This window comes from Chroicocephalus ridibundus, chromosome 4 (genome assembly GCF_963924245.1).
Source record: "Chroicocephalus ridibundus chromosome 4, bChrRid1.1, whole genome shotgun sequence".
NCBI classification, from domain to species: domain Eukaryota; kingdom Metazoa; phylum Chordata; class Aves; order Charadriiformes; family Laridae; genus Chroicocephalus; species Chroicocephalus ridibundus.
Genome location: NC_086287.1, coordinates 1,260,309 through 1,287,329, shown reverse-complemented (window position 1 = coordinate 1,287,329; position 27,021 = coordinate 1,260,309). Strand labels below are relative to the sequence as shown.

At 50.8% G+C, this 27,021-nt stretch overlaps 1 protein-coding gene across 2 annotated transcripts in view; it reads left to right on the top strand.

The window, feature by feature from the left end:
- The window catches only part of PAK6 (p21 (RAC1) activated kinase 6), a 40,299-nt gene that overhangs the window by 8,398 nt on the left and 4,880 nt on the right, over positions 1–27,021 (top strand). Inside the window, exons 2-10 of one of the 2 annotated variants that reach the window (XM_063332851.1) lie at positions 3,929–4,254; positions 4,654–4,775; positions 5,416–5,480; positions 14,598–14,806; positions 19,217–19,834; positions 22,357–22,848; positions 23,109–23,242; positions 26,367–26,493; positions 26,658–26,783. In XM_063332851.1, coding sequence (XP_063188921.1) covers positions 14,603–14,806; positions 19,217–19,834; positions 22,357–22,848; positions 23,109–23,242; positions 26,367–26,493; positions 26,658–26,783 — 1,701 coding nt within the window. In that variant the 5' untranslated portion in view covers positions 3,929–4,254; positions 4,654–4,775; positions 5,416–5,480; positions 14,598–14,602. Of the gene's footprint in view, positions 1–3,928; positions 4,255–4,574; positions 4,776–5,415; positions 5,481–14,597; positions 14,807–19,216; positions 19,835–22,356; positions 22,849–23,108; positions 23,243–26,366; positions 26,494–26,657; positions 26,784–27,021 lie in introns of both variants that reach the window. The other variant, XM_063332852.1, reaches the window with a different exon arrangement.

The following is a 27,021-nucleotide window of genomic DNA, read 5'->3' as shown; positions in this document are numbered from 1 at the left end:
TGTGAATTTTTGCAAGCAAAAAGATCTGGAAGAAGTGCGCGATGGCTGGGATCCAAGCTGCATTGATAGTATCTGCAGGGAATGTCTACCAAGCCACAGGAATTTAACCAGTAGCAAAACAGCGTGTGCTGTGTTCAGGTGATCCTCTCGAGATTTAGGTTCAACTGCTCATCACTGGGAGTTAAAATTTTTTAAAGAGAGCGTGCTGTTCTCTTCCTGTCTTTAAGCTTAATCCGCTTTCTTGCGGATGTGCTCAGCTCGTGCTGCTCCTGTTCTCAGGCCGGTGGGACTCGCAGGTCCCTGCGCTCCGCCACCGGACCTGCCTGGCCCGGGAGAGCCTGGCTGTCATTCTGCCCTGCTGCCGATCAGAGCCTGGAGCAGCACAAATTTCCTTCTTTCGTGTCACCCAGCACATGCTGTGTTTGGCGTACGGTGAAGAGGGACGCCAGGGACTGCGCTGCCCTGCCGCAGGTGAGCGTGGGGACGTGTCCTCGTCTCTAACAGCGTGCAGTGCACTGGCAGAGGTGATGAACTTGCTAAACCGACTTCCAGTTCTTCAGCTCCGGTGCTATATTTTTGGGGGGTTTGTTTTGAACCGGGACAAAAAAATGGAAGCTGGGCGAGACTGTAGACCTTGGAGACGCTTAGACGCGCGCCGAACGAGCTCGTGCAGTGGGAGTGCTGGTGGGGCTTTGTCCTGCTGGGATCTCCAGGACACTGCCTTGATAACGTCAGCGACGCAGAGCAAGCAGGAGGAGAACCCTAACATTAGAGCAAGCGATCCAGATAGTGCTCTCTGGAAATTTTCTGCCCACCTCTGAATGCAATAGCCCCGGGGAAAGGTAGCTAAAATGTAAGCACTTATTTAAAGCGAAACTGCCTCTGGATTGCTCCCTCCTTATCTCCAGTCCTGGCTAATGTCATGTGTTGATTATGAGACTTGCAGAGTCGATTCCTATCTGGTGTTTCCTCCCACCAGTTGATGCTGATGCTTTGTGAATTTGCAACACACCCTTTCTCCTAGTGACCCCTTCGTCCCAATTGCCGGTGTATTTTTCACTTCCCTGGCCAGCTTACTCTGGATTTCAAGAGCCATGAAAGAGGAGAGGGACCACGCTGCTTTGATGGAAGAGCATTTGTGCCTTCTAGCAAATCCCCGAGCTCAGAGGAGCCCTGCTAGAAGGTCTGCCTCTGAACCACAGCCCAGCTCCATGGCTGGAACAGACTTAGTTCTTACTGGGGTTCCCTGAACGCAGCCCATCTACTGTGCCTCGGTACTGGGCTTCTCCTGGAGGCTTTGTTGATGCAGGTTCCCAAGTACATTTCTCCTGGCTTGAGGCTGAAACAAGACCTCGTGTATGGTAGAGTTGGCCTTGGTGTCTCTAACGTTATTTTTTTTTAAGGTTAGAAGTGCCCAGTCTTGCCTTTTGGGATGGTAAAACGTTGAAAAGGCTTTTTCTCACACAAAATTTTGCTCCGGTGGAGATGAAATGGCCTTAAATGGAATCTATTGCAGCAACAGCTCAGGACGTGAGGTGCTGGTGCCTTCCTGACGCAGTGACGCGGATGGGCAGGGTGCGAAAAGCGGCGAGATCAGCAGTTTTGATCTGAAATTTGTTACGCTTTGTGTCTGGGGAGGGGACACGGAGCGCAGGATGGCCTTTGCTGTGTAGATAAACGGGGCAGTCTGCGACGCAGGCGTTTAGGCAATGCACCCTGCAGCGCTTCTGGCTTGCCAGCGGTGGCTGCCATGGCCAAGACAGACGGGACCTGAATGAGCAGCGCAGAGCACAGCAGCCGTAGGAGGGGGGTGTGGATGCGTGTGTTTATATAAATGTGTGAGTATAATTATTTATATTATCTTGTGCAACTCTCTAGGTAAGAAGGGAGCAGTGGGCAGGGAAGGAGCAGCGAAACATTTCATAAAGGGACAATTGCTAAAGGGGAAAATTAGAGATGTAGCACTTTTACCGGGAGATTTTTCTTCCAAGTGTGTGGGACTGCCAGGACCAAACTTGTGAATAGAAAGACTGGAAAGTGTTCTAATTTTTCATTGAGATGGTAGGCAGCGGAGGTTCACACCAACCCAAAGCTGCCGTGGCTTCATCTAAGCTTGTGTCTTGACAAGTAAAATCAGGCTCTTCCATTTCTAAAGAACTTGCGTCTTGTTCTAGAAGACTGTCTTAGCATGTAAGCCCAGGAAACGTAATACTTATGCAAACCTGAAGGCAGTTCCAAGCCTGGGTGACTCCTTGTAGAATATAAATGACGTTTCTCTGTGATGTTCCCAAAGCTATTGTCGTGTAGACGACTCCTGTCCGACTGGCACATCAGCAAAGCGCAGACGCAGCAGGTGACGATGACGGCTTGCACTCGCCGTGCTGTTTCCTCCACACCTAGCAAGATTATCCTCTGTTCCCTCATCTCTGCTCCTCCACCACGCTGCTTCTGCCTCGCGTCGTTCCAGTCTTCTTGGAGAAAGAATGCCGTCCCCCTCTCGATTGTAGTCTGTTGTTCACTACTATTAACGTGAACTTCCCTTTTTTTGATTACGTCTGCGTATGGGGCCTGTCCTGTAGGAGCCAAGCTAATCCCCAGACAGAAAGGAACCTGGCTAACTTTATTTCCTATACCCTCGGGACGCTGCTGAGAGGTAACAGGCAGGAAACCTCCGTCTCTCTGCAGGCTCTGGCAGGCAAGGACCTGCCGCGCCGTGGAGAAGCGGTGACTGCGCTTTTGGGAAGGAGCCTGCCACGACTTAGCTAGCAGGTCTGGAAAGGAGGGCTGTGAACCTCCCACCACCAGCTGAAATGCCGGGGTTTCCTTTACGTTCTCTGTATGAACCCCTGTTCTTCTCCTTCTCCGTAGTATTCTTGTAGATCCCGTGTGTTCCAGCTAGATCTGCAGCTCTGGGTGTTGTGCAAAGATACCGCAGCCTCGTTAGGCGGGATGAATAGCTAGGAAGGAAAACGGGAATGGGGGAACGTGGCTAAAAGGTCGCTGGGCTGGCCCACCTCTGCTGGGTGAGCCCCTCCCGGCAGAAACGGTGACAGCCTAATGATTATTTGTCGCGTGCCGTTCATTTGTTTATTTTAAGGGCAGTTCAACAAAACCAACGTTTGAAAAAAAAATTTAAAAAGAACATAGTGGTGGGTTTTTAAGGGGTGGATTTTTAAGGCTTTTATCTCTGCTCTTTGGCCCTAAAAATATCTTAGGGTTAAGCCGGCATTGTTAGTGGTGGGGAGAGGCCAAGAATCCTCTTTATTTGCAGAGGAGCCAGAGCAGCTGATGGGTTTGCTGACATGGACTCTGCCCCGTCCTGGGCTGTAATCCCCACAGTGTCCCCCGACGATGCCCCCTTCCAGCCGTGCCCACCCCCTGTGCTGGAGCTGGTGTCCTGCCGAACGCGTGTCGCTCGTGGAAGCGTCCGTTTCCGGGAGTCGGTGAACCCCGCGGCAGCGCACGGGCAGCGCAACAGGATCGCGGGGTGATGCTGGGCTTCCGACCTCGCAGCCCTGACTCACGCCCGGCGACAGGGGAAGGGCAGAAGCGCCCGGTCATGTGCTGCTCATCTGCAATGCAAATAAAGGGGTGAATTCTTCTATAGCCAGTCGTAGAGCCAGCAATCCGAGCTTTCCTGCCGGGAATGGCAAGGAATCGGTGGCAGGTCCTGAAATCTGCAGCCAGGCGGCACAGGCGGAGATGTCGGGATGCGTTAGAAACTGCAGCAGCTCCAGGCCCCGAGGCTGTGGAGCCGAGAGAGAAGAGCTAACGAGCAAGTCAGCGCTTTAGTAGGTCAGCAGTGAAGTGGGGGGGTACAAAGGGTGGAGGGGAACGGGAGATAATCTCCCCAAGGTTCTTGCCTGAGACCCAGCAACCCTCGGTGCCCAGGTGTGACTCTGAGCTCGTTCTCTCTCGTCCCCTCTAGGGACCAAAAGGAGACGACCGTTGGAGAAGGCAGGATGGTCTCAAGGGGCTCCGCTGCCGGCATGTGTCGTTTTCCCTGGAACCAGGATCTGAGGCTTCTCCGCGTGGAGTGCTGCTGTGTCCCATCCGCTACCACACCCTGAAATCAAACTCGGCAGCTTGGGTGAACGGGGCACTGCACAAACATGTCAGACTTGCCTCCACCCCTTTCTCTTCTCCCGCTTGCTCCTGCCGTCTTTCTCCAGCACCTTCACCGGCCTGCCAGCGGATCCCAGCGGCCCAGCGTTCCCACCTCGCCCCCGGAGACGGAGCAATGAGGAGTCCGGGGTAAGCTCCCTCCTGCAGACGTGGGGCTCGGCACTGGCTCCCGTGCTCACTTTAAAGCGATGCCAGTGCTGCCCTAATGGCGCTGATTTGTGCCATTTGTTTCCTCTGTTTACAGAGGACTGGGTTTGTCAGTTTAAACTAACATCTCTGCTCCCCAGTGGCTGGGCCGCCACGGCTTAACCCCTTCCCTTCGGAGCCAAGCCTTGGCACGGCCGAGAATTAGCGTAATCATCACACATGTGTTGGCAGCGCCAGCCTAGGGCAGCGTGGGAGGGGAGTGGTTTGGGGCGGGGGGGTGTCACACAAATTTTTCTCTCAAGGGATGGTTGTGGAAGGGAAGAAAAAAACTGGGAGCCGGATTCCTTTGGGAAGGAGTTCACTTCATCTGTACTCCTACAGCCCAGCAACACCGTCCTCCAATCGGCTTTGCTGCGCGACAGCGGGAGCGTTTCCCTCCAGACCCTTCTTTCTCCTCTCACTTGGAGTTGTCCTCTACCGGCATCGTTGCAGCAGGACTGCCAGTAAGATCTTGAGGTTTTTTTGCTTTCCCGTGTCTTTCAGGTGGGCCGGCGCGTGGCTCTGCGGTGTCCGGGGCCTGGCGGTTTAGCCTGTTGACACCCGAGGTGATGGGGAAGGCGGAGAGGGAAAAAAAAAACCGCATTGTTGAATCTTGCAGGGTGACACACTGGGGTGAAGAAGGGGTTAAAAATTACTCTGGATGATGTTTGAGAAATCGGACAGCGTGTCAGGAACATGCACGCTCATTGCCTTTATGCCAGACAAAGCCACGTCTCCTCTGAAGCCTCCCGTGTCTGCGAGGACCCTCGCCGTACCGCGTGAAGAGGGTCCGGCGGAGTCACCGGTGAAACCCCCTGTGGCTGTTCTGACCTCCCGGGTGCCCAGCTAGCCAAGACGCGTTCCGCGCGCCTCCCGACGCCACGGCGTACTGCTGGCGCGTGTATGGGTGCGGGAGCGTATTCTGGTGATCCGAAAGCTGGCTAATCTCCTCCCATTTAAGTTACAACCGACAATTCTATTGGGCATTTGCACCGGATTATTTTTGCCGGGTGGTAACCGACGTACGCAGCCAGGTATTTACAGCTACGGAGAACAGCCCTGGCCACTAACGTTTCCTGATGTGTTTGCTTTCTTCTTTGCCAGGATATTAATGCCTTAATGTATTTTGGGACAGACTGCTGAAAAACCAGAAGAGAAGTTTGTGGCGGGTGAGTGCGGGCTCTCAGGTGAGGCTGGGGGATGTGCGCGCAGCAAGAGATATTTGCTGAGTCTTCCTCTGCTTTTCTGAGTGTTTGTGCTCGGGTAGAACCTGAGCCGAATGAGCCCCTGCGCAGCTGCTGGGGAAGGCGACGCTGCTGCACGGCGAGATCTCAAGCCCCGTCCCGCTGAAAAAAATCTCATTCCTGACGGTGTGATGAAGCTGTGTATCATTGTTAATATTCCACTGCCTTGGTACGTGCATCCCGTGTGCTAAGTGTGAGCAGTGGCTTACGTGTCTAGGAGCAAAGCTGATCAAATAGTGGAAAGAGCCATCAGCAGACAGTTTGCTGGATTAGTAACTGTGCCGCCAGAGGGACAGCCTGTTCCCTGTGCAGGGTTTGTTTCTCTCGAGATGGCTGAGTACGTCTGTACCTGGAGAGAATATCCTGGGTCCTGCTGCTGAGGTTTGCAAAAGTGAGAAACCGAGCTCTTGCTCGGTCACAAAATGTTTTTCATTCACGAGGAGAAGCACTATAAAAGTTTGGCTGTCCCGCCTCCAATCAGAAAAAAAAAAAAGAGCCCTTTTTTACTTCTCTGATGCGCTTAGGGAAACTCACAAGCAGAGAAAAGAGCTAAATATTTTGTGCGAATTGCTTAAAACAGCTTGGAGTAGCCTACTGCAGTGGCGAGTAAAACCTCGGCCAGGTTCCGTGCTCTGCGTTGCACACCGTGTTTTCTGCAGGGCGCCCATGGCGCTTTCGTGCCGAAGTTCCGTCGCGTTCGGGGCTGCGCATCGGTTCTGTTCGTGTGCGGGACGCCAGCTCTGAAGCTGGCGGGAGCAGCCGAAGGCTGGCCGGTACGTTGCTCTGCGCGGCCGAGGGAGCGCAGCAGCCCTCCCGAGCTGGGCTAGGGGGGCTCTGGGCTAGGGGACCGGTCGTCTCGGCTCTTGTACTAGCCCTGCTCCTGCGCAGGCTCGTTGGCTTCTAGGTGATGACGGTACAGAGTCGGTGCCGCGGGGTACAGGATCGGGACTTGGCTGGTGCAGGTCTGGTTTTTAAGGAATTTTTCAGTGTGGTTTCTGAAGCTGCAGGAGGGTTACCATGTGCCTCGAGGACCAACGCACTGAGATTCGGTCAGTAGCGGCGATATTGTTCTTTTGAGACTGATCTTGCGTTTGTCTGGCATAAGAGAGCAAAGTGAACGTGGGGTTATGATACGCTGGAAGTTCAAGTCTATTTCCCTCAGAAAAACCTCAGGGAATTACGTTCACCCTAAGGCTGAGCCATTTTAACTTGTAGTGGTAGTAAGTGGATTAATGGATGAACAGAGCACGGCTGTAGACAGCAATGGTTATTTATCTTCACTCGCGTCAGGAGCACACCTCAGGTTTTAGTGTATGGAGCGCTCTGTGAACATCCCTGCTCCCGGCGGGGGCTTTCCCTTTCCAAACGGAGCACAATAACTCACCCTCCCGTGGAGGAGACTTGCCTGCTGTGATTTAGGTTGCCGCATCGGTGTTGGCAGCAGGGAGTAGGAAGGCACCGAGAGCCAGCCAGGTTGTGGGGTCTGAGCTCCTCCGTGCGCCCCGTGTTTTGGGGCACGCTGCCTGGGCTGCCGTTTTCCCGTCAGTTGTCCCATGGGGATAACGCAAGCGAGCTGCCTCGCAGGCTGTCGACAGCAATTAAATATACGCGTGTGTCGCTTTGGGAGAACACGACGATCATAAGTAGGGGCTAAGGTGGTTTGGCGTTTGGGAGGAAGTTTAACTCCTGCGCCTCTGTGCCAGCGGGTGCTCTGGGGAACCGCTGGGGTGTCTCTGCCAGCCCTTCGCCGTGCCGCTGGAGTGAGGAGCGTGATCCCGGAGGTGTGGGATCACCTCTGCTGGGCCGGGTGCCCTTGCGAGCCGTCGGCCACGCTGACGGAGTGCACGACTCCTGCTGGGCTCCTGCCTTGTGCTTCCCCATGGAAAAGTCCGTCTTCCCGCACGGTTTGCGGCGCGGGGCTGCGGCTTTCCTCCCGTGACCCTCTGTGCTCGAGGCGCTGGCGCTGCCGCCCGTGACGTGGCACAGCGAGGCTTCGGAGCCCCGCGGAGCCACAGGACGGGGCGCCCCGTGTTCCCGAGCGCTGTGTTTGAAATAGCGCGTTTGTTCCCCAGATGCAGCCGAGTGCCTTGGCTCCCTCCTCTGCCATGTGGCCCGGCGTGCCAGATGTGGCCCCTTGCACTTGTCCCGACATAACCTCCTTCCTCTCTGCTTCGTGAGAGGTTGCCAATTCCAGGGAATTTCTGGAGACGGAACCTTGCGTTCTGATCTCGGTAGTATTTTAATGCTCATTTTGAATGGGTCTGTCAAACAAGGCGGAGGTGAGCGAAACCCTGTCTTGAAGCTCTTTGGTATTCTGGATTGACAGCAAGATGCAGCCACTTGTTTTTAACCCCGATGCGTCCTTTGTGGCAAGATAATGTCAGCAAACCCACGTGAAGCAACGCGGCGACTCTTCGGAGGTGGAGCAGTGAAGCGTTTCTGGGTAAGGCAGGTGGCAAAGAGATGCGGCGCCGCGTGGTTTTGTATATCCACAGCAGGGTCCAGTGTTCAAAAGGTGGGGAAAAAGGGTCATAGTGGCCTCCAGTGGCTTCCGTCTGAGCCTCACGACCTGCAGCGTGTGTCCGGCTCTCGGTGCTGCGGGGGTGTTTGTAAGCTGTAGCCCTCTCGCACACCAAACCCCCGCGGGGAAAAGGCAGCTCTTACAGGGAAGGCGCTGGGTCGCAGCTGAGGTTTGGGTGGGATTTCTGTCGGTGCAGCTGGTTTCTGTCACGGTGCCCAGACCTACCCGCTGGGGTCGAGACGAGACGTGTGGCCGGAGCGCGTCCCGGCGCCCGTGTCTTCCACCCGCGGAGGGCAGGGTGTGCTGGGCTTGGGGCTGGCCTTGATCGGGCGTGAAAAAGCAGCCAGGAGACGCGCCTGGAAGCTCTTTTAGGTTTGCTAATCTAGACATAGCTGGGAAGAAACCGAGCTAGTCTTTTTTTTTTTTTTTTTTTCCCCTGTCTCGTCTGCAAATGAGGGTAATGATTCCTTTTCCTTACCTTTCGCCTGTTTAGATGAAACTTCTCTAGGGTGGGGCCTGACTTCAGAGACCGGCACGATGGGACAGTGACTGTAGCCGGGATTTTTAGGGGACTGTAAATAATGGAAAGCTTTATTATTTGTCAAGGCAAAGAGCACATTAGCATTTGGGACGTGCCTGTACTGGTTTCTGAAAGTTCAAGAGGTCTTTTCTTTGCAAGCGCTTTTATAAGTCCCAGACCGAATTTGGGCTCGTATAGCTAAAACGCGCCTAAAAGTATGTCACTGCAGCGTCCAAAACAAGCTTAGCAAATAGGCGTTCACTGCGTTTCAGGTTTTAATCCTAATTTATGAGCAAGGAAATGGAGCGGGGCAGAAAGAGGCAGCACCGTAGCCTTCAGACCCTGTTCGGTGGAGACACGGCAAAAAACGTCGGGCAGTTGTGTTCTTTTTCTCCTTCGCCAAAAATAAACCCACCAATATAACAAATATGTCGCTCCCTAAGCTTATTTCTAATGTAATATTAATCTGTGCGCTCACGTGTGTGTTTGGGCAGGATTTAGAGCATTACGTGGGTTTGCTGCCCTGTTCGTGTGCTCCGGCGTGTGGCTCTGCTGGGGGCAGGGAGGAGTGGAAGGAAAGGCTTGACCCAGGGGAAGCGGTGGCACAGCGGGCGAATAGCCACTCTTCCTTCAGGAGGAAAAAAAGTACCTAAACCAGTATTTCTGAAACCTTCCAAACGTGGAAGGTGTCGATGCGACAAGGCTCTGTGCTCTCGGACCCCATTTCAGATCTCAGGCCATTTTCCTCCCCTTTCCCCCTTTCGCTCCCCCTCTGTTGGCATTTCTCGCTGTGTGAAGTCGCATGGAGGCTTGCGAGCTCCTCCGGGAAGTAACCTGTCATTTTTCTTTGTCTGCAAAGTGCTATGAGCGTTTATGGCTTGTTATAAATAACAATCGTGTCGGCAACCTCAGGAGGGCAAACGTTAGGATTTTAGCAGGTATGGAATGCAGTAAAATACCGTGTGCGCGCACTGGCACACGCATGAACACGTACGTATGTGCGTACAACATGCGTTGATAGATAGTGGCCTCTCTAACGTGCGCTGCCTTGGAAATGCGTTATTTGAACGGTATTACACGTCAGCGACCTGTACAGCAGAGCACGGACATGGGTTTTTCCTTTTAATGGGTGGGTTCTCCGGGATCTTCTTCATCTTCCTACTCCGGACTCACTCCGCGTCTTGCAGTTCCCCAGGTCCTGTAGGAAGAGTTCTCCTCCTCCCCCTGCCCTTGCAGCTGGCCGGAGGAGTTTGGCTTCGGGAGGGCTTGGAAATGCTGGGAATTGCTGCCCCCAGCCCGGGCGTTATCTCCGCTTGGGGCGGAGGAATGCAGGGAGCCGCGGCCGGAGCTGCGATGGCCGCGCAATAGGCACCCAGGAGTGAGTTCGGGTGCTGTGGCTGGCGGGGGGGGAGGGAGAAAGAGCTTATTTTTAACTGGAAACGGTGCGAGTCGGGCCGAAGCAGCTCTCCGCTGCCTTCCTGTCGTCGAGTGCGTGTGAGCGAATGCACCCGGCTCCGTACAGCGCGTGTACCCGATGGAGCGTGGAACCGCGTGGGGTGGCGGCCGGCCGGATGAAATGAGCTGCTTTGTCTGGCTGTTTGAGCTCCTGGGTTTGCGACGAGCGATTCCTGATAACGTTTATCTACTTCACACCCCACCCCCCACCCCCCGTGGGGTTGATTCCCGTGCCCTGCTCCTCGGTTGCCCGTCTCCCAGCCATTCCTCTTTCCCTCCCGAACTCTCGCTCCCCTCTCTGCCTTCCATCCTTCATCTTCCCACCCCTTCCTCTCATCCCAGCCTGACCCCGCTCCTCTCGCCCCTCCTTCCCGGCTCCATCCCTCCCCTGCTCCGGACCCGCCGCCTGGGCATTTTTTCCTCCTGCTCCCTGGCAGATGTGACAGCTGTTGGAACTGAATCGTCTCGGGGCGGCTCTATCTGGAGTTGAAAAATCTGACGTGGTTTCCCAGGCAGCAGGAACGGATCGCTGAGAGAATTTCAATCTCCGACTGCTTTTGTCTGGTGGTAGTGACTTTTATTATTTATGTTTGTGACATTTCTTGCCGTACAGTTGTCAGCAGGGAACGAAGGACTAAAGTCTAGTAGATTATTATAAAATCAGTGTCACGGTCTTTGTATTATTGTATTAAAGGGACGCTGTCTGCGTTTAAATACAGGTTTGGCTTGATTTGCAAAATCTTATATGCATAAAATATTCTTATGAATTTCTTATTGAATTAGAAAAGGCCTGTTTTATGTTTTTTATATAAACGCTCTTTAGCTGGGTATTGGAAATACAAATAAATAGCTCTTGCGTGAAAACCACAAAGTGAAAGGAGACTGGTTAAATACAGACCTTCTCAATGAAATGCAAAACCTGCACAGATTGTTACAATCCCTGGGATTTCAAATAACTATTTTTAGGGTATGAATTTCATTTGATCTTAGCGCAGTGTACCTTTAAACCACCCGTCTGGTACGGCAGTGTCTCTGTAATCGAAGATCGATGCTGGCCGCGTGAAGCAAATGTCATGGATACCCAGGGTTATGTTGCGTTCGGAGTCGATTACGTTTTGTGGTTTTGAAGATGTGTATTGTAAACCCATGAGGTAGATGCAGGCCATGTCAGCTGCTCACCCTAAAATTGACCGTGAACTTGGTAGATGCTGCTCGCGGGGTCTGGGAGGCGTGCTCTCGTGTCAGGGGTCTCGGCGTGGTCCAGCTGTTGATGGCAGGTGCCGTGATTGACTGTAACGGTACAAATACAGTGTTTGTGCTCACGCAAACTGATGCGCTGCCGTGGAGCCACCGTTCTGTTTGGGACCAAAATATCACCTGAGCTTTAAAAGTTTGCGTTTCGAAGTAGTGTAGCTAGAATCATTCTCCTTACGGGGAAACGATTGAAATGTTCAGAAAACAGTTGCTACTGCAGGTGCTGATGGTTGTGTGTTTGTAACGTCGCATTTTACAGGACCCCTTGCCACCTGAAGCAGTTAAAGAGCAAACTTGAAAGACACTGAATATCTTCTCATTATGAAGATGAGACGAGGAATGAAGCTGTGAGAGTAGAAGCAGGAGGAGGAAAGACGCTGGTTAAAATAGTAACGTTGCTCTGTCTGGAAGTGTCCCTCTTCTGGTGGATCCAGCGGCTGTCGTGACTGATGTGTACTCGAGGCTTCAGAGCTGAAGCACTTTTTATAACTCTGCAGATCCACTTCTGCTTTCCTCGGAGGCTGTGGAAGCTCCTCAGCAGCACCAGCTCTTGGTTTGAATAGCACTGACACCGGGAGCTATTAGAATATCGTTCCAGCATTGTCTGTACCTTTTTTTTTTCCTTAAAGAATTGCCTTATGACGTTAGTCTTGATTATTGGTTAAGAGGCAGCCCCTAAGGGGCCTTAGTGATGAGTCGCCGTGTTTGAGCAGTTGCAAGAGAGACCTGGAGCACAGACGCTCTCCATTAAGACGTATTTGGGTTTTCATTGGAACACGCTCTGAGCAAAGATCCTTCTGGCGGCTGCTCCAGGCAGAGCAGTTGCTTCCAGCCTCTTCCGTAAGTGTGTTTTCGGTTGCCTAGCCTTCTGCTTTCGTTTTCAACTGTAAGGTGTCTTTAGTCGGCTTCTGGACGCAGCCAGTGTTGCGATGGGCATTGTCAGTGCGTTAAGTCTGGATTTCGTCCAGGATGGATTGCATCATCACGGGCTTAGATGGTGTAAAGCTCCTTCTGCGACAGACGTACAGACACTTCCCGTCCCAGGGACTACAGCATCACGGTAACCAGATTTTAAGCAAGCGCGTATGTGTGTTCCGGATCTCAGTCTAGCACTAGGAAGCGAAGTCGTCGTTCACCTGCAGTCCTTTGCTCCCTAAACAAGTTCTAAGTGGAACAACCTGGAAAATGTTTGACATCTATTTCACTGTGGGGGAAAGAAGCACGAGGTGTGCTGGTTTTTGAGACCAGCGTCCTCTAGAAGTGTGTCCATATCTACACCACAACACCTTATCTCTGTGTGCGTTCTCTGTCTCTGACCCTTGTAAACGTTTATTCAGCACAAATGGGTAGAAGCTGAGGCCCTGTACAGGGGAAGAGTGGTCACTACAAAGGCCAAAGTCCTCTACCTGGTTCCAAGGACGAGGTGGCATTCATTGCTTTAAGCAGTATTAGTGAGAGGCAAATGCTATAACATTAAAGTTGTCAGTGGACAGGGAAGAGCATATACTTTTATTTTTTTTTTCCTACTGGTGGATATTAATTACTTTAAAGAAACCTGTACAGCTTTTTCCCAAGCTAGAGAGCCTTAGGACTGAACTACCTAAAGCATTTTGGCACTGGGTCTCTGTTTTGTCTCATCTCTCTGGTGGCTCTCGCTGCGCAGTTCACCCTGGGCGTTGGCAGAAGGCATCTCGGGGAGGAGATGATGAGCTCTGGAGCGCGCCAGCTCCATTGCGTCCACACAACAGCAGTCTGCCCGTTAAACGTGCTTTTCCAACAGCAAATAGGAAAATGTGACTTGGAATACTTGTAACTTTAAAGCCACCGAGCCAGTCGACAGAGTCATAGAACAACTCGGGGGAGAAGGGACGTCGAGACATCCCTGTCCAACCCCCTGCTCAGGGCAGGGGCTGCTCTGAGGGTCAGACCGGGCTGCTCAGGGCTTTGTCTTCAAGAGCAAATTTGCTCTTGAAAACCCCTGGGGATGGAGACCGCGCCGCCTGTCTGGGCAGCCTGCTCCAGTGCCGGACTCTCCTGGCCACAAAAAGGTTTTTCCTTCTTTCCAACCGTGACCTCTCTGGTGTCGGTTCACGCCTGCTGTCTCTGACTCCCATCGCTCTCCACTGTGAAAGCCTCCACAGAAAATCTCCCTACCTCTGAGCTGTTCCTTCATGGGAAGAGTAACTTCCCCCTCACCCTGTCTTCCCTGTCTGTCTTTTGTGAAGGGGTTGTGTCCATCCATCCACTTATTCAAGGTTTTTTTTTATTCTGGTCCTCCACTTATTCAAGTTTTCCTGTCATTTTGACAGAGCGCGGAGCTCTGGTTCTTCCCTTTCCTTCATATCTTCCCAGTTTCAAAAAGGTCTAAAACTTTTTGCTTTCTATCTATCTACATCTCTTTTATTTATTTATTATTTTTTGGGGGGTGCAGGGGAGGTATAAAGTCTAAATTCAGGTTTTGAACTTGTCTCCTGTTTGGGTGTATTTAAGTGTTAGCTGGTTTTGGCTTGTTGCAGTCGTAATGGCTGTTCACACAAACTGTCTCTCTTGTCCCCCAAGGGAAAGGAATCTTAGTTTTTAATTTTAGCTCCTTCAGCTACCTGCTGACAGTTTGATTTCCACCTACCACCTCCTCTCTCTCTCCCAAGCCCTCTGCCGAAGCTAGAAAAACCGAGATCCAAAATCAGCCTTGGGCAGCTCTTCCTTTGGCAGCAGCTCTGTCGTCTTTAAAGGGGAATTAAATGTATGTGACTTGCTTGGGGTAACCAGTGAGGGGAGAGCCTGGGCCCTCTTCGTAACCACCCTTCATTCCAGGCTTCTAGCGGAATCAACAGCATCTTCAGTGGCTGGACTCCAAAGCCATTGAGCCAAGGTACAAGCCTGTGAAATGTAAATAGGTATCTCTTACGTGTATTTAAAACACTTACATCGGGCGATAAAAATTTGTAGAAATGAGGGAAGCCAAGTGGTAGGAGATCAGCTATAGGTGTACCAGGTGTGTGTTTCTTTTCTGAAACAGGAGGGCTGTGGGCAGAGCACTAACAAGGGCACTGGAAGTCCTCGCTCAGCCGCCCGCCTGCTGCGTGGTCCTGAGCGAGTCGTGGCTCTCTTGTTGCCTCTGTTTCCTCATCCGTAACAGCAGATGATCAACTCTGTTGTTAAAGTGCTTGTCACTGGAGAATATTCTTAACACGATGCAATTAACTAATATAGTTGATACGTGACATTACTGAGTTGGCTTATCGGACCTAGACACGCAAGAGCACTGACGGCATTGTCTTCTCTGGTTCAGGCATCATGTTCCGCAAGAAGAAGAAGAAACGCCCGGAGATCTCGGCTCCGCAGAACTTTGAGCACCGTGTCCACACTTCATTTGACCCAAAGGAGGGCAAATTTGTGGGCCTGCCACCTCAATGGCAGAACATTCTAGACACGCTGAGGCGCCCCAAGCCAGTGGTAGACCCTTCAAGGATCACCAGGATGCAACTCCAGCCTATGAAGGTAAGAGAGGAAGACTACTCTCCCCTGTCCCTTGGGCTTTGCTGTTCCTTGGGGAACGTTTCCATTGCCCCATATATGTTCAAAAGGGGCTAGGGGTGGGATGTGTAAGGAATTCAGTGGATAGCAGCGTCTGGGCTTTGATAACACTGTCTTTTTTTGTGGCAATAGTAACCTCATCAGAAATAGGGACAGTAGTGTCACTGCTCAAACCCCCAGCTGGCTGCCGTCACCACAAGAAGGACCTGTGAAAGCTCCCGAGGTAGCTGCCGGGGCTGGGATGTGCTCGGCTGTTGTACAGGGAAGCAAAGAGTGGAATTCCTGGGGAGACCTGCTGTAGCAAGTTTGTTGTTCTCGTGCGTGAGCAGGTTCGGCTGGCGATGAGGCTGACAGGGAAGCCCGAGCAGGGGAGAGCGGGGCAGCGCTGGCTCACTCTCCATGGATGGCTGGGTGAACGAGGGACAACGGGGAGTGGGACTACAGGAGGGTTTAGGCTAAAAGAGTTTATAACGGGCAGTTTAACAGAAATTGGGATGTGGCAAACAGGAGAATGTCCTTAAAGCAAGTCCTTCGGCAAGGAGAAACGCGTTACTGGTCCTTGTAGATGGGTGGATTTAGATGTCTGGCTGGCCCGGGTGGTGTGACGGCAATCTGGGCGACGGCATCTGGAGAAGGGGGTGTTCCTGAGTGACTGCGGGGACCTCAGTGTGGAGAGAGGCAGATCCACCATGACCCCTTGGAAAAGGAAAGGAAAGATGGTGACAGAATTATTGTGTTTAAAGCCTTGCTAGCCTGTGGGAAGTTTCTGTTCCCAGGTTAAAAACCCTACAGGGGCCTAAAAACGGAAAGGTAAGTTGTAAAATAGAGATGTTACTGCCTGGATTTTAGGAGGCACATAAAAGAAAGCAGTTGTCTCTCTGATTGATGTTTTTAGCTTTTCGTGTACAGGTGCTTAAAACGTGGGCACTAAATGGGACTGCATTTTAGTATAATGCAAGTATTAATGCAACATCAAACCTGCAACTTAAATGGCACATCAAGATCTTTGAGGAGAACGCTGCTTTAGAAAGGAAGAACTTGCTCAGGAATAACAGATAAAAGAAAAAGGGAGGAGGTATTGGCTTCTGTTTTATGGTGTCCTGAATGTGCTTTGAGGTTCAAAATGCAGTAGGCGATAGGACCACAATCCAGAGAAGAGACAAAAATGTGTAATAAGAGACTAACTTGGTTAGATCAGGAGCTCTCTAATGAGCTTAAACTGCGGGAGGATTGCTCAGACGGGTGGAAACTGGGTCAAGTTGTAAAGGGCAAATAGAAAAGAAATTTATGTAGGGACAGAACTGGAAGGCCAAGGCACAAAAAGAGATGTTATTCTCAAAGAACATAAAGGGCGCTAAGGAGACGTCGTAAGTACACCGAGGAGGAGACGGAGGGTGAAGGAAAGAATTTGTGCACTGCGCATTGTGGAAGAAAGTTAATAACAGACGACACTGAGAATTCTTAAATGTTTAATGATTTTTCTTCAGTCTTTATTGAAAAGGTTAACTACGATCAGTGGGCTAACGCAGTTAACGCGAGCGTGAAGGGATAAGAACGCAGGCTAGAATAAGAAAAGAACATGAGCAGAAATGAGCCTTCTTAGATAAGTTACATATTTTCACGTCGGCTGGGCCTAACGAAATTCAAGGGATTGCAGATCAGCCAGAATAATTTCAGTTCCCAGAAAGAGACTGGAACAAATAAGCAAGTAATCTATCTGCAGCCACTTCCTAGGAGATAGCAGGGTAATAGCTACAGCCAGCATGGATTTATCAGGAACAAATCGCGTCAAGCAACCCAATTTCCATCAATCACAAGGTATCAGGCTTTGGGTCAGGGAGAAGTGACGGCTCTCTCCTGTATCTTGCCTTCACTGGGGCTCTTGCGCTGTCCCTGTGGCGTTCCCAGAGCAAACTGAGCAAGTTTTCTCAAGTATTAGGAAAAGCAAACTCAAAAGAATAGCGTGAGGCATCGCTGTCCAAATAGAAATGTGTGTGAAGAGATTTACTGGAGTTTGTCCCGAGTCTGATACTGGTCGGTGCTTTCATGTACGGCTTATTAAGCCCGTAGATGGTAAAATCTGAAAGGAGGTGCAAATCTTTGAGGAGAACAAGGATAGAATACCCAACAGTCTTTAAAAACTAGAGAAGAATCTTAAACTAATACTAGGGGTTTTGACCCAGTGAGTCCAAGTGCAAGCACTCTCTTAGACTGCGCCACATAATTGATAATTTCTGGTAAGCTCCATTTGAACCAATTCCTGTTCAATGATACCAATCAATAGTAAGATTTTTATTTTTTTTTTAAGTGCTAATTGTCCCTATTAGGCCGAGCCCTTATACTTAGAGTCCTGGATTCAACTATTATAGTTTATCCTTTTTTTGACGTGTACTACGTGTAGCTTGTGAAAGGTTGCTTTTCTTTTTAAAATTATAAGTTCTAAATCTTGGTCAGTAAGGCATGATCTTTTTGAGAGCGCTCCGTATAGATTTGGCTCAAGTTTGGATGTTTCTTCATTAATCCGATGCAGTCTTTAAGCACAGATGCGAAGTGCAGCTAAGTCTCATCTCTGTCCACTGGGACAGGACTGACTTAACGGAGAAGTGCAACAGGAGTGACTTGAGTCTAATTTTAGGAAGTTTTTAACTAGGAGGTGAGGTGAGCTCTGGAATGGATTTTCTAGAGAGGCCGTAGCATCTGTTCTTGGAGATTTCTTACTTTGAGAACGTGTTAGATGCAAGTCTTCTGGAATGACTTCTGTCCACCTTCGTTGGACCAGCTGGCCTCTGGAGATTTCTTCCAACATCATTTTGAGTTATTCTTTTTCCCAGTTTGTAGAAATGCCGAACCACCAGCGAGGGTGGGAGGAGGGCCTCGTTCTCTCCCAGGCGTGAGGGTGCGGAGGCATCCTGCCGAGTGCCCCATCACCCGGGGGTGCGTTACAGCTCGCCCTGCTCAGACTCATTGAGGAACTGGTGCTCCTCATTGAGTGCCTTGCTGAGATAAGCTGGTACGTCTGGCGTTTCTAATGGATTAACTGGAACGGACGGAAGACTCTTCCCACCCAACTGACAGATTTCCGAGACTGGGCTTCTGACCATTTCCTTTTGGTGGTTTTTTTCCCTGTTGGGTTTGGCGCGCAAGCAATGGGAAGAGTTGGAGGGGTTGGTGTCCTCAGCACGCCATGCGGAGGAAGGTGCCCGTGTGTGCGGAGGGAGGGGTGTTGGTGGCAGTCGGGCTGAAGAGCAGAATGTGATGTCCGTATGATGATGTGTATGCAAGGATACGACCCAGATTGTCCTTTCTTCACCTTGTTTGGCAAAACCTTTCTATTCTGCCTCTCGTTCTCAGACGCTGAGCAAACGGGGTGCTCATTTTGTGCACTGTGGTGGCATTCTGTTGAAATTACTGGAGCTGCTGTTTTGCACCAGCTAAATATTAGGCTCGATGTAATTAATTCAGCATCTTTAGAAGATCCCTGGAGCTCAGTTAGCAAACAGGAGATTGCCACCGCTCCAGGGAAGGATTTTCCTCAGGCGGAGATTTATGGAAGTGTAGGAGTGATCCTATGCTGTGAATTTCTGTGAAGAAATGAAACATTTTGGTTCCCAGCAGTAAAAAGCCTTCTGTAAGCTTTTCAGTTCCAGAATAAACAAGGTAGAGCACTACACAACATACCGACAGCTCCAAGTGTCGTACTGGTGTAGTGCTGTTGCGTCTTTGGATGGAAGCCTTGTTCTTCATGGCTTGCTTACGGGGCAGTTGTGAGCTGTTGTGACCCTTTGTCCATCGTTTTTAATTGTAATGGCTTGGCAGAACAGAGGAGGGACGCAGTGTTGGCTGGTCAGGATTAAGATGCGTTAGCAAAAATTGCAGAGAACCGGACTAAAGGAGGCTGACTACAACGTTATGGAGAGTGGAACAGGGGAGAGACGAACCTTGTACTGGAATAGCAAGGTGATTTTTGCGGATGGAGCTTAGGGCATGCTGTAACCTCTGAGAACTAATACCCTGGGGAGGTTGTTGGGGCTCTTAGTGATGTAGCGTGGCACAATTTCAGCACAAGAGAGTCCGGAGTGCTAAAAACATCCCAGTTTTGCCATAATGTCCTTCAGGATGTGAGCGCAGCAGCAGAATTCACTGTTCTGGCTGAAAGCGCTGCTGCCTCTGACAGAAGGATGTAACCCAGGGATTCCTTGGGGTTTTTTTCTTCAGTAAAGGACAATTAAAAAAAAAAGACAGAAAGAAGCATTTCTCTTTTTCCCTAAATTCCCTGGGTAATTTTTGGCTAGACAGTAACCTTTGTCAAGATAAACTGAGCCGTAATTTTTCCAACTCTGACTTTTCTTCCCCCCTCTTCCCGGTATGTCTCAGACGGTGGTGAGGGGCAGCACTGTGGAAGTGGAAGGCTATATCTCCGGGATACTCAACGACATCCAGAAGCTTTCTGCCATCAGCTCGAACACCCTGAGGGGAAGGAGCCCCACCAGCAGGAGGAGAGCGCAGTCCCTCGGGCTGCTGGGGGAGGACAGACCCCCGGACATGTATCTTCAGAGCCCCGAGGCTGACTGGGCAGACAGATACGGAAACTACCTCAATTGCAACGGTGGGACCAAGGTGACCCGGCGGCAGACTATGTGGCCGGATTACAAACCCCGCCTGGAAGGACAGTCCCACCCCAACGGGATGGTGGTGAAAGCACAGTCCCTCGGGCCGTCGGAGTTCCAGGGCGCCGACGGGAGCTGCCTCCAGCGTGTCCCTGGCTTGCAGCACATGGCAGCGCTGCCGGGGGAGAGCGAGAAGATGGGAAGAAAGGGCTCGGAAGAGTGCTGGCCTCAGCCGTGTGCCCTCCGGCAGGCGAACCCCAGGCCGGCAGGGGAGGGCAGCCCCAGCGCCAAATCCAGGGAGAACAGCTTGAAGAGGCGGCTGCTGCGCAGCGTGTTCCCCTCCTCCGGCGGCTCAAACAAGCCGGGCCCTTCCCTCCAGATAAAGGTACAGTTGTTCGGTGTTCTTTTGGGTGAGAGCGGTGTTGACTTCACGGTTCCAGAGGTTACTCGCGCAGCAAAAACCAAATGTAATTGCAAACATCATGCAGCCATCTGTTATTGTTATGATTAACGCTGGAACCAAAACGGTCCCGGACAGGGGAAGCGTGTAGTCCCCCTCACAGGGTATTCTGGTGGGCACGGCTCGGGACGGCAGCCAGGTGTCCGGGAGAAAGGCTTGTTCTTGGAGCCGAGCTCGCGGGGGCGTCGGATGGGAGGGAGGGAGGGGACTTACTCATTTTTGCCCGCCTGTAGTAGTAAAGGCACAACTTCAAATGCCGCGATGCCAGCACAAACGTGCTTTTGCCATTTGGGAAATTGCCGTAATTTACATTAGTAATGTATCCTTTTGCCTGTGCAAAACAGAACTACCTTCTTGGTTATAGCCGTATCTGCCAAGCCGCCTACGGTGGGAGCGTCAGCGTCGGCACCCGCAGTGCTGTCGGTCGGGGGATCCGACTGTTGGTAGGGCAGACCTGGGGTTATCTAGTCCCTGCTCCAGCGAAGGATCTGCGCCATCGCTGGCAATTGTTGACCTCGGCTGTTCTTAACAGCCTCTGATGATTAAAACCTTCCTCTGCCTCGCAAATGACTCCATGATCTGAAAGGTCCCCACCAAGCTAGACAATTCTGGGAGTCTGTAATTCTATGGATGGAGGCGATGATGTGTAAGTGTGACATGCAATAAATGCATAATTGCAGGTGGCATGGAAAGGGGGTACAGCGGGCTGAAAATGGGGAGGTGGGTGCCTTGACAGGCTGCCCACGGTCGCCGTGGGAAGCTTGAGCGCTCTTCCCTTTCAACCTAGTATGGAGGGGAACGGGAGAACCAGCAACATCTCAGAACCTCCAGAGACCGAAAATGCGTATGCAGGGGCTGTCGGATTACGGGAGCAGGAAATAATTCTTGCGCGTGGTTAGACAAACGTGTGTCAGCTTGCGCGCGTGTTCTGTGCCCTTTCGCGTGCTCTAGGTTATATAAAACCTTTTTTTTTTCCCCTTCTCTCCTGAGATAAAGCAAGAGTTGGGAAATACATACTTGGCTTCCCGGAGCGTGTCCGTGCGGGGGTGGGGGGGGAAGTTCTCCTGACGGGCAGCTCGTGTTTGCGCTCCCGCACCCCCATCGCCTCCCGGGGCCTCCGTGTGGCTGGAAACGAGCGGCGTGTCTGCCAGCCTCCTGCAGGCGTTACTGTTGACAAAAATCCTTGATTAAAACCCAAAGTGCATAGAATTAAGTTCTCTACAATTATTATCTGTCTGAGACAGAGAAAATGAGTGCTCTTTTAAATATTTTTTTTTTTATTGGCAGGTTTTTGGTTCCCGTACCCATATTATTAACTTTATTAATAATCTGTCTGAATTGTGAGAGACAAAAATCTCGTTGCTTTGAAGTTTTTATTTTGCCCTATAATATAAATGATTGGCTTGCTCTTTCTGAAGTTGCTACTTTGTCAGATCCACTATTATTTTCCATATAACTATGTGTGTGATGTATTTTATACCTAACCTGTTGTTGAATTTGAATTAGTCAACGTTTCCAGGGTGGGTATCAGCACTTCAAGACTTGTCCTTCCTGGGAGACCCGTGCGTGGTGCTAGTGTGGGAATGCGTATCCTGCAGCCGCGTCGCCCCGGGCTGTGATCTCCCCAGATCTCAGAAACTCTCCAGGGTTGGGCCAGTTTGGTTCTCGAGTGGGAGGTCTACGGAAGCCTCGAGTGCTCTGGGAAGCAGAACTGCGAACCCAAATGGTCGGTTCTGGGCCAGCAAGGTGGCGGGTGGCTCTGCGTCACTTGGTGTCACGCTGGCCTCCCCCCCCCCGTCCTGGATCAGGGTGCTTTTCCCAAAGATCTGTGTGCAATGGACGGGAATGCTCCGCAGGTACCAGCGGAAAGCGCAGTGCGAGTTTTCAGTAGGCAGAGCGTAATTACCCAAAGGGAATTAGGCCAAGAGATCAAAGTGATTTACAGCTTTGGCATGAATCCTCTTTCCTTTTATATATAGGAAGATCAGAGGCGCAGAGGGATAAAAGATTTTAAAATTCTCTGCAACACAGGTTGCCCCTCAGTTTTGGTGGCAAGGTTGGAATGCTTTTTAGCAGCTGCTTTTTTTTCTGTGGGTTTTGTTTTTGGTGTGTGTTGTGGGTTGTTTTTTTTTTAATTTTTTTTTTTTTTTTTAAATCATGTGCTTTAAAAGGTCCCGTTTAAACTGCCTCAGTTTGGAGGTCCTTAAAGCGTAGCATCCATCCTGCAACTGATTCTTGAGAATCTGCATCCGCGTGGCTTCCCCTGGTCATGCAGCGTACGTTGGGCAGACCCGAGACAAGGACCTCCAGCTCTTGACTCCGGTCTGCCACAAAACGTACTACGCCCGAGTGGAATAACACCCAACCGATTCCTGACAGTTCTTTCTTCCTGTTAATCTAACCGTCGCTTCTTCTTTCTTCCACTTTGATGTTTGTTCTTCTCCCAGCCTAATGCTTTCTTCAGGCCCCAGCAGTGGGGTTCACCGCGCAGCCCCGCGGCCAAAGCCCAGTCTCTTCCACCAGATCAGCCTGTCTCCGACCTCCCCAGGATGATCTCCGAAGCCAGGACCCCCCAGAAATCCCCAACGGTGGAGAAGGCAGCTGCAGTGCCGCAGGGCAGGCCGTCGCCCGCCGGCTCTCCCAGGAACCGGCAGACGCAGACTAGTTCTAGCAACCTTCACCTTCCCCAGGACTCCTCTGCGAAGGGGCAGCTGGCCAGCGAGGACCCGGTGGTTGTCACTCATGAGCAGTTCAAAGCTGCCCTTAGGATGGTAGTGGACCAGGGGGATCCTCGGACGTTGCTGGAGAATTATGTGAAGATTGGTGAAGGGTCCACGGGTATCGTCTGCATTGCTCGAGAGAAGCACTCGGGGCGGCAGGTGGCGGTGAAAATGATGGATCTGAGAAAGCAGCAGCGCCGGGAGCTCCTGTTTAATGAGGTGAGTGTCGTGACGAGAGGTGGGGTTCTGCTGTCTGCCACAAAGCCATGGTGACAGTCGGTGTGGTAAAAAAAAAAGGGAAGAGCAGGAGACACCTTCCTTTTAATTTAATAGAATTATGCCAGTACCAAGAAGAAAAACGACTGGGGGGTGGAGGCCACTGCCTTGTACTCACAGGGTTGTGCACGTTTGCTGCGTTGGACGAGATTAAGGGTTGTTAGCCATTTTGTGGCCGTCAGTTGTCCACTGTGTTTTTACAGGTGGTGATAATGAGGGACTATCAACATGTCAACGTAGTGGAGATGTACAAGAGCTATCTCGTGGGAGAGGAGCTCTGGGTGCTGATGGAGTTCCTGCAGGGGGGAGCCCTCACGGACATCGTGTCTCAGATCAGGTACGAAGCAAAATCTGAAACATCGGTGCTTGTGTTCCCACCTGACAGGCAAGAGCAGTGGAGGGGAGGTTTCTGGGAAGAAGAGTTTCCCTCAGAGATCTTGTGATTGCGGTGCCCTGAAAGTATTACACTTTATAGCTGTCATCCATTTGAAGTATGTGATGATACTTGTGGTGTAGAAGAGACCTCATTTACAGTACTGGCCCCTTTAGAGACCCGCTAGCCATCTACTTGATGACCTTCACCGTAATACAAAGTACTCATGAAAAGTATTGTTTACTATATCTGTTGTATTCTGGCCAGGAAGCTCATTGAATGAGTATTAACGAGGACGCAGAAATAGTTTTCAGTGGTACAGCCTTACTGAGGTCGAATTTGTGGCAAACTCCTCTGGAGAAGTGCAGCAGAGCCTTGAGATCTGGACTCCTTCCCAAATTTCATTGCCTAAAGATAGCAACTGCTGGACACGCTCCTAAATTTGTTTTCTTATCCACACCACTTCATATTAATTAATGACCGAAGCGTTCCTGTAGGGCAAAGGAGTTGTTCTCAAATGGCCTCTGGAGTCCCGCTCACACGGTGTTCTGGTGATGCCGTTCCGATGATCGTGTCTTAGCCATGACCCTGGAACGCCCTCCTCCTCCTTCCAGCAGTCCCGCGAGGCTGAGAACTGGTGCAGGGACCGCCAGTGAAAAGACTGACCGAGAAAGTCTGGAGGATGAGCTTTCCTTTTTTGAAGATTCAGAATCTTAATTGGATTACAATTAGGTAGTATTGCTAACGCTAATCGTATTTACCTTTTTTAATCATGCTATGCCTTTAATTCACTGACATGCTTTGACTAGCCTTTACTCATCCTGTGGTGGATTTAAGGCATACGGCTTGCTCTGCTTTGGATTTGCATCTGCGATGTGTTTGGGAAGCATAAAGAGGCACCTTGTCCTTTGTAGCCTCCACAACGCCACCTGTAAGGAGTGTCTTGGAGACACTTAGATGGCCGAGCCCTCCAGCGCTGAGGTCGGAGGTGCGCCTCGGGGTCTGAGAACCCAGGTTTCGCTGTAAGTCCTGTCCCTGCTCCTGGACAGGAAAAAGAACATTTCTTCGTAGAGAGTGCTGAGATACGGCATGGCAGAGCCGGTGAGACTCTTGTAGCTCTCAGCGGGTGTTAGAACCAATGGAACTACAGATAAAACAGATGGGAGAGATGGGGAGGGACTCTCTATGAGGGAGCGTCGCGATAGTACACGCGATAGTACACACAGATAGGGGAAGGGGTTTCCACTGCAAGAGGGGAGATTTGGATGAGATATGGGGAAGAAATTCTTGGCTGGAGGGGGGTGAGCCCCTGGCCCAGGTTGCCCAGAGAAGCTGTGGCTGCCCCATCCCTGGAGGGGTTCAAGGGCAGGTTGGACGGGGCTTGGAGCAACCTGGGCTGGTGGGAGGTGTCCCTGCCCAGGGCAGGGGGCGGCACTGGGTGGGCTTCAAGGTCCCTTCCCACCCAAACCATTCTATGGCTCTATATTCTGAAGAGGTTTGTGGAGGGTCTGAGTAGTTTATATCCACCAGCGAGACTGAATTCCACTGTGGGACCTCAGCCTAGATTTGAGTTATTTTACGAAGCCTTCCTTTGAACCTTTTAATGGTTTTGTTTTTCCACATAGTGAAAACAGGATCTGTTTTTTATCAAAAGTAAGCTGCAAGCCTTTATCAGTTTTTCACAGGGAGGAAAATACCCTCATTCCGCTCATTAAACATTTGCTGAAGGTGATAACTGATTTGCGTCTCCAAGACTGAGCTAATCCTCCAGTAAATCTGTTTGACACCATGCAGTCACTTGACTGAAACCAAATTCCATACGTGACCAGCTGGAAGCACACCTCTTCTTATCTTCTAGAACCACAGAGCTCAGACGCGTGTCAGCTTTTCTTCTAGCTCATGCGCTGCGTGCTGTTTACGAATAGGTTTGGTTCTGGATTGGGGAAGTCCCTCTCCCTTTAGAGGTTAAATCAAAATGGCAGGAGTAGCCTCCTGCCGTCCTTCAGGCAGCCACGGCATGCACCGTCCTGCTCAGGGGGTTGCTTTGGTGTAGGGTGAGACACGGAACACACAACAAGTTGACGGCGGTATAAATTTCTCAGCTGTTGGTGCAGCCTCCTTCATGCATACGTAGAAATTGCTCTTACCTATCGAGAAGGTCGTGGTGGGCTCGGCACCGTCCTGCCTTCCGAGCGCTCTCTTCTCCCCAGGCTTACTTGCAGACCTGGATTTGAGGAGGTATCATTTCTGTGCCCTCAACCAAGAGTTGTTTGAAACAACTGCTGGAGACAGGCTGAGACTCAAAAGTACTCAAATTGGGAACTTCAGCTATTCGTTGAAATAATTAACTTCTAGCATTGCTCAGTATAAACGCGCAGGGGACGCTGTCACTGTCCCCAGTTACAGGAGATAATTTGCATTTCTACCATTTTCACTGATGCTTGATCATGGAAGTGTTTGTGTTGGCATTCGGAACAGAAAGAGCTTCTAAAGATAAGCTTCTTGGTGCTCATCCTCGGTGTGTTCCCAGGGAGAGCGGTAAAATTCGGGAGCGTCTTCCCTGCTTGTAACCTGTGCTACCATTGCCGGGGTATAAGAGGATCCGAAGTGTCCAGCAGCACGAAACCTGTAAAGGATCCCTATATTCTCAACCAAATTACACATGTTTAGATGTTTTCGGGATAAAGGTGCACAATATGCCTTGTGAACAATAGCTTTACCATATTTGCTTAAAAAAAAGCTGTCTCAACAGTTACCGCAGCAGCTCGGCATGAAGCAGCAATCCTGCCTATCGGAACTGCTCGAAACAGCATCTTGCAGAATGAATTTAGACACAAGATTTAAAAAGCAATTTCTCTGTATTGGACTTGGGAAAACTTGAAATTGCTAACTGTCCAGACAAAAAGGTTTTCAACAGTAAAGGATGGTCATAGAAGAACAGTAAAAGCGAGATGGTGGTCACGGGGAACCAGAATACGTATCTGCAGTTCGACTTCAAAATCGCGGTGTGCCTTTAGAGAGGCCCTGGGAAGGGGCACTGTCTGCTGCCCGCTACAAAGCGGTTGAACTCCCCTGTCTTTAATTTCAGGCTAAATGAGGAGCAAATTGCAACAGTGTGTGAATCGGTGCTGCAGGCTCTGTCCTATCTTCACTCTCAGGGGGTCATTCACCGAGACATTAAGAGCGACTCCATTCTCCTGACACTGGATGGACGGGTGTGTTTCCTCAGACAAATCGCTTTCTGTCGTCTTTGTCTGTCTCCTTATTTCTCTTGTTTGTACCTTGTCCTCTTACTCCCTTTGTCATCTTTGTCTTTGGCGTTTCCCTCCATGTCGCTTAAAAATTATTTTTAAGGTTGGCTGCTTTTCTCTTTGTGCAGGTCAAACTCTCAGACTTCGGTTTCTGTGCTCAGATCAGTAAAGACGTACCTAAAAGGAAGTCCCTGGTAGGTACTCCCTACTGGATGGCTCCAGAAGTTATTGCAAGGATACCGTACGCTACCGAGGTAAGGGACCGCTTCCCTCAGATCAGAAGAGGTTGCAAATAACATTCTGAAGTGTCACAGGACAATAACTGTTCGCTTTTCTAGGAAGAGCCTCCAAAGTCTGTTTGAAATATAAACACGACTATGACTTCAGATGTGACTGTGGCGATATCAGTATTTCCTAAAACAGTAGAAAAACAGGTTGTTCTGCTTCCGGGAACAAGGTGTAAACTCACTCTATTCTTATACCTGAAGCTTG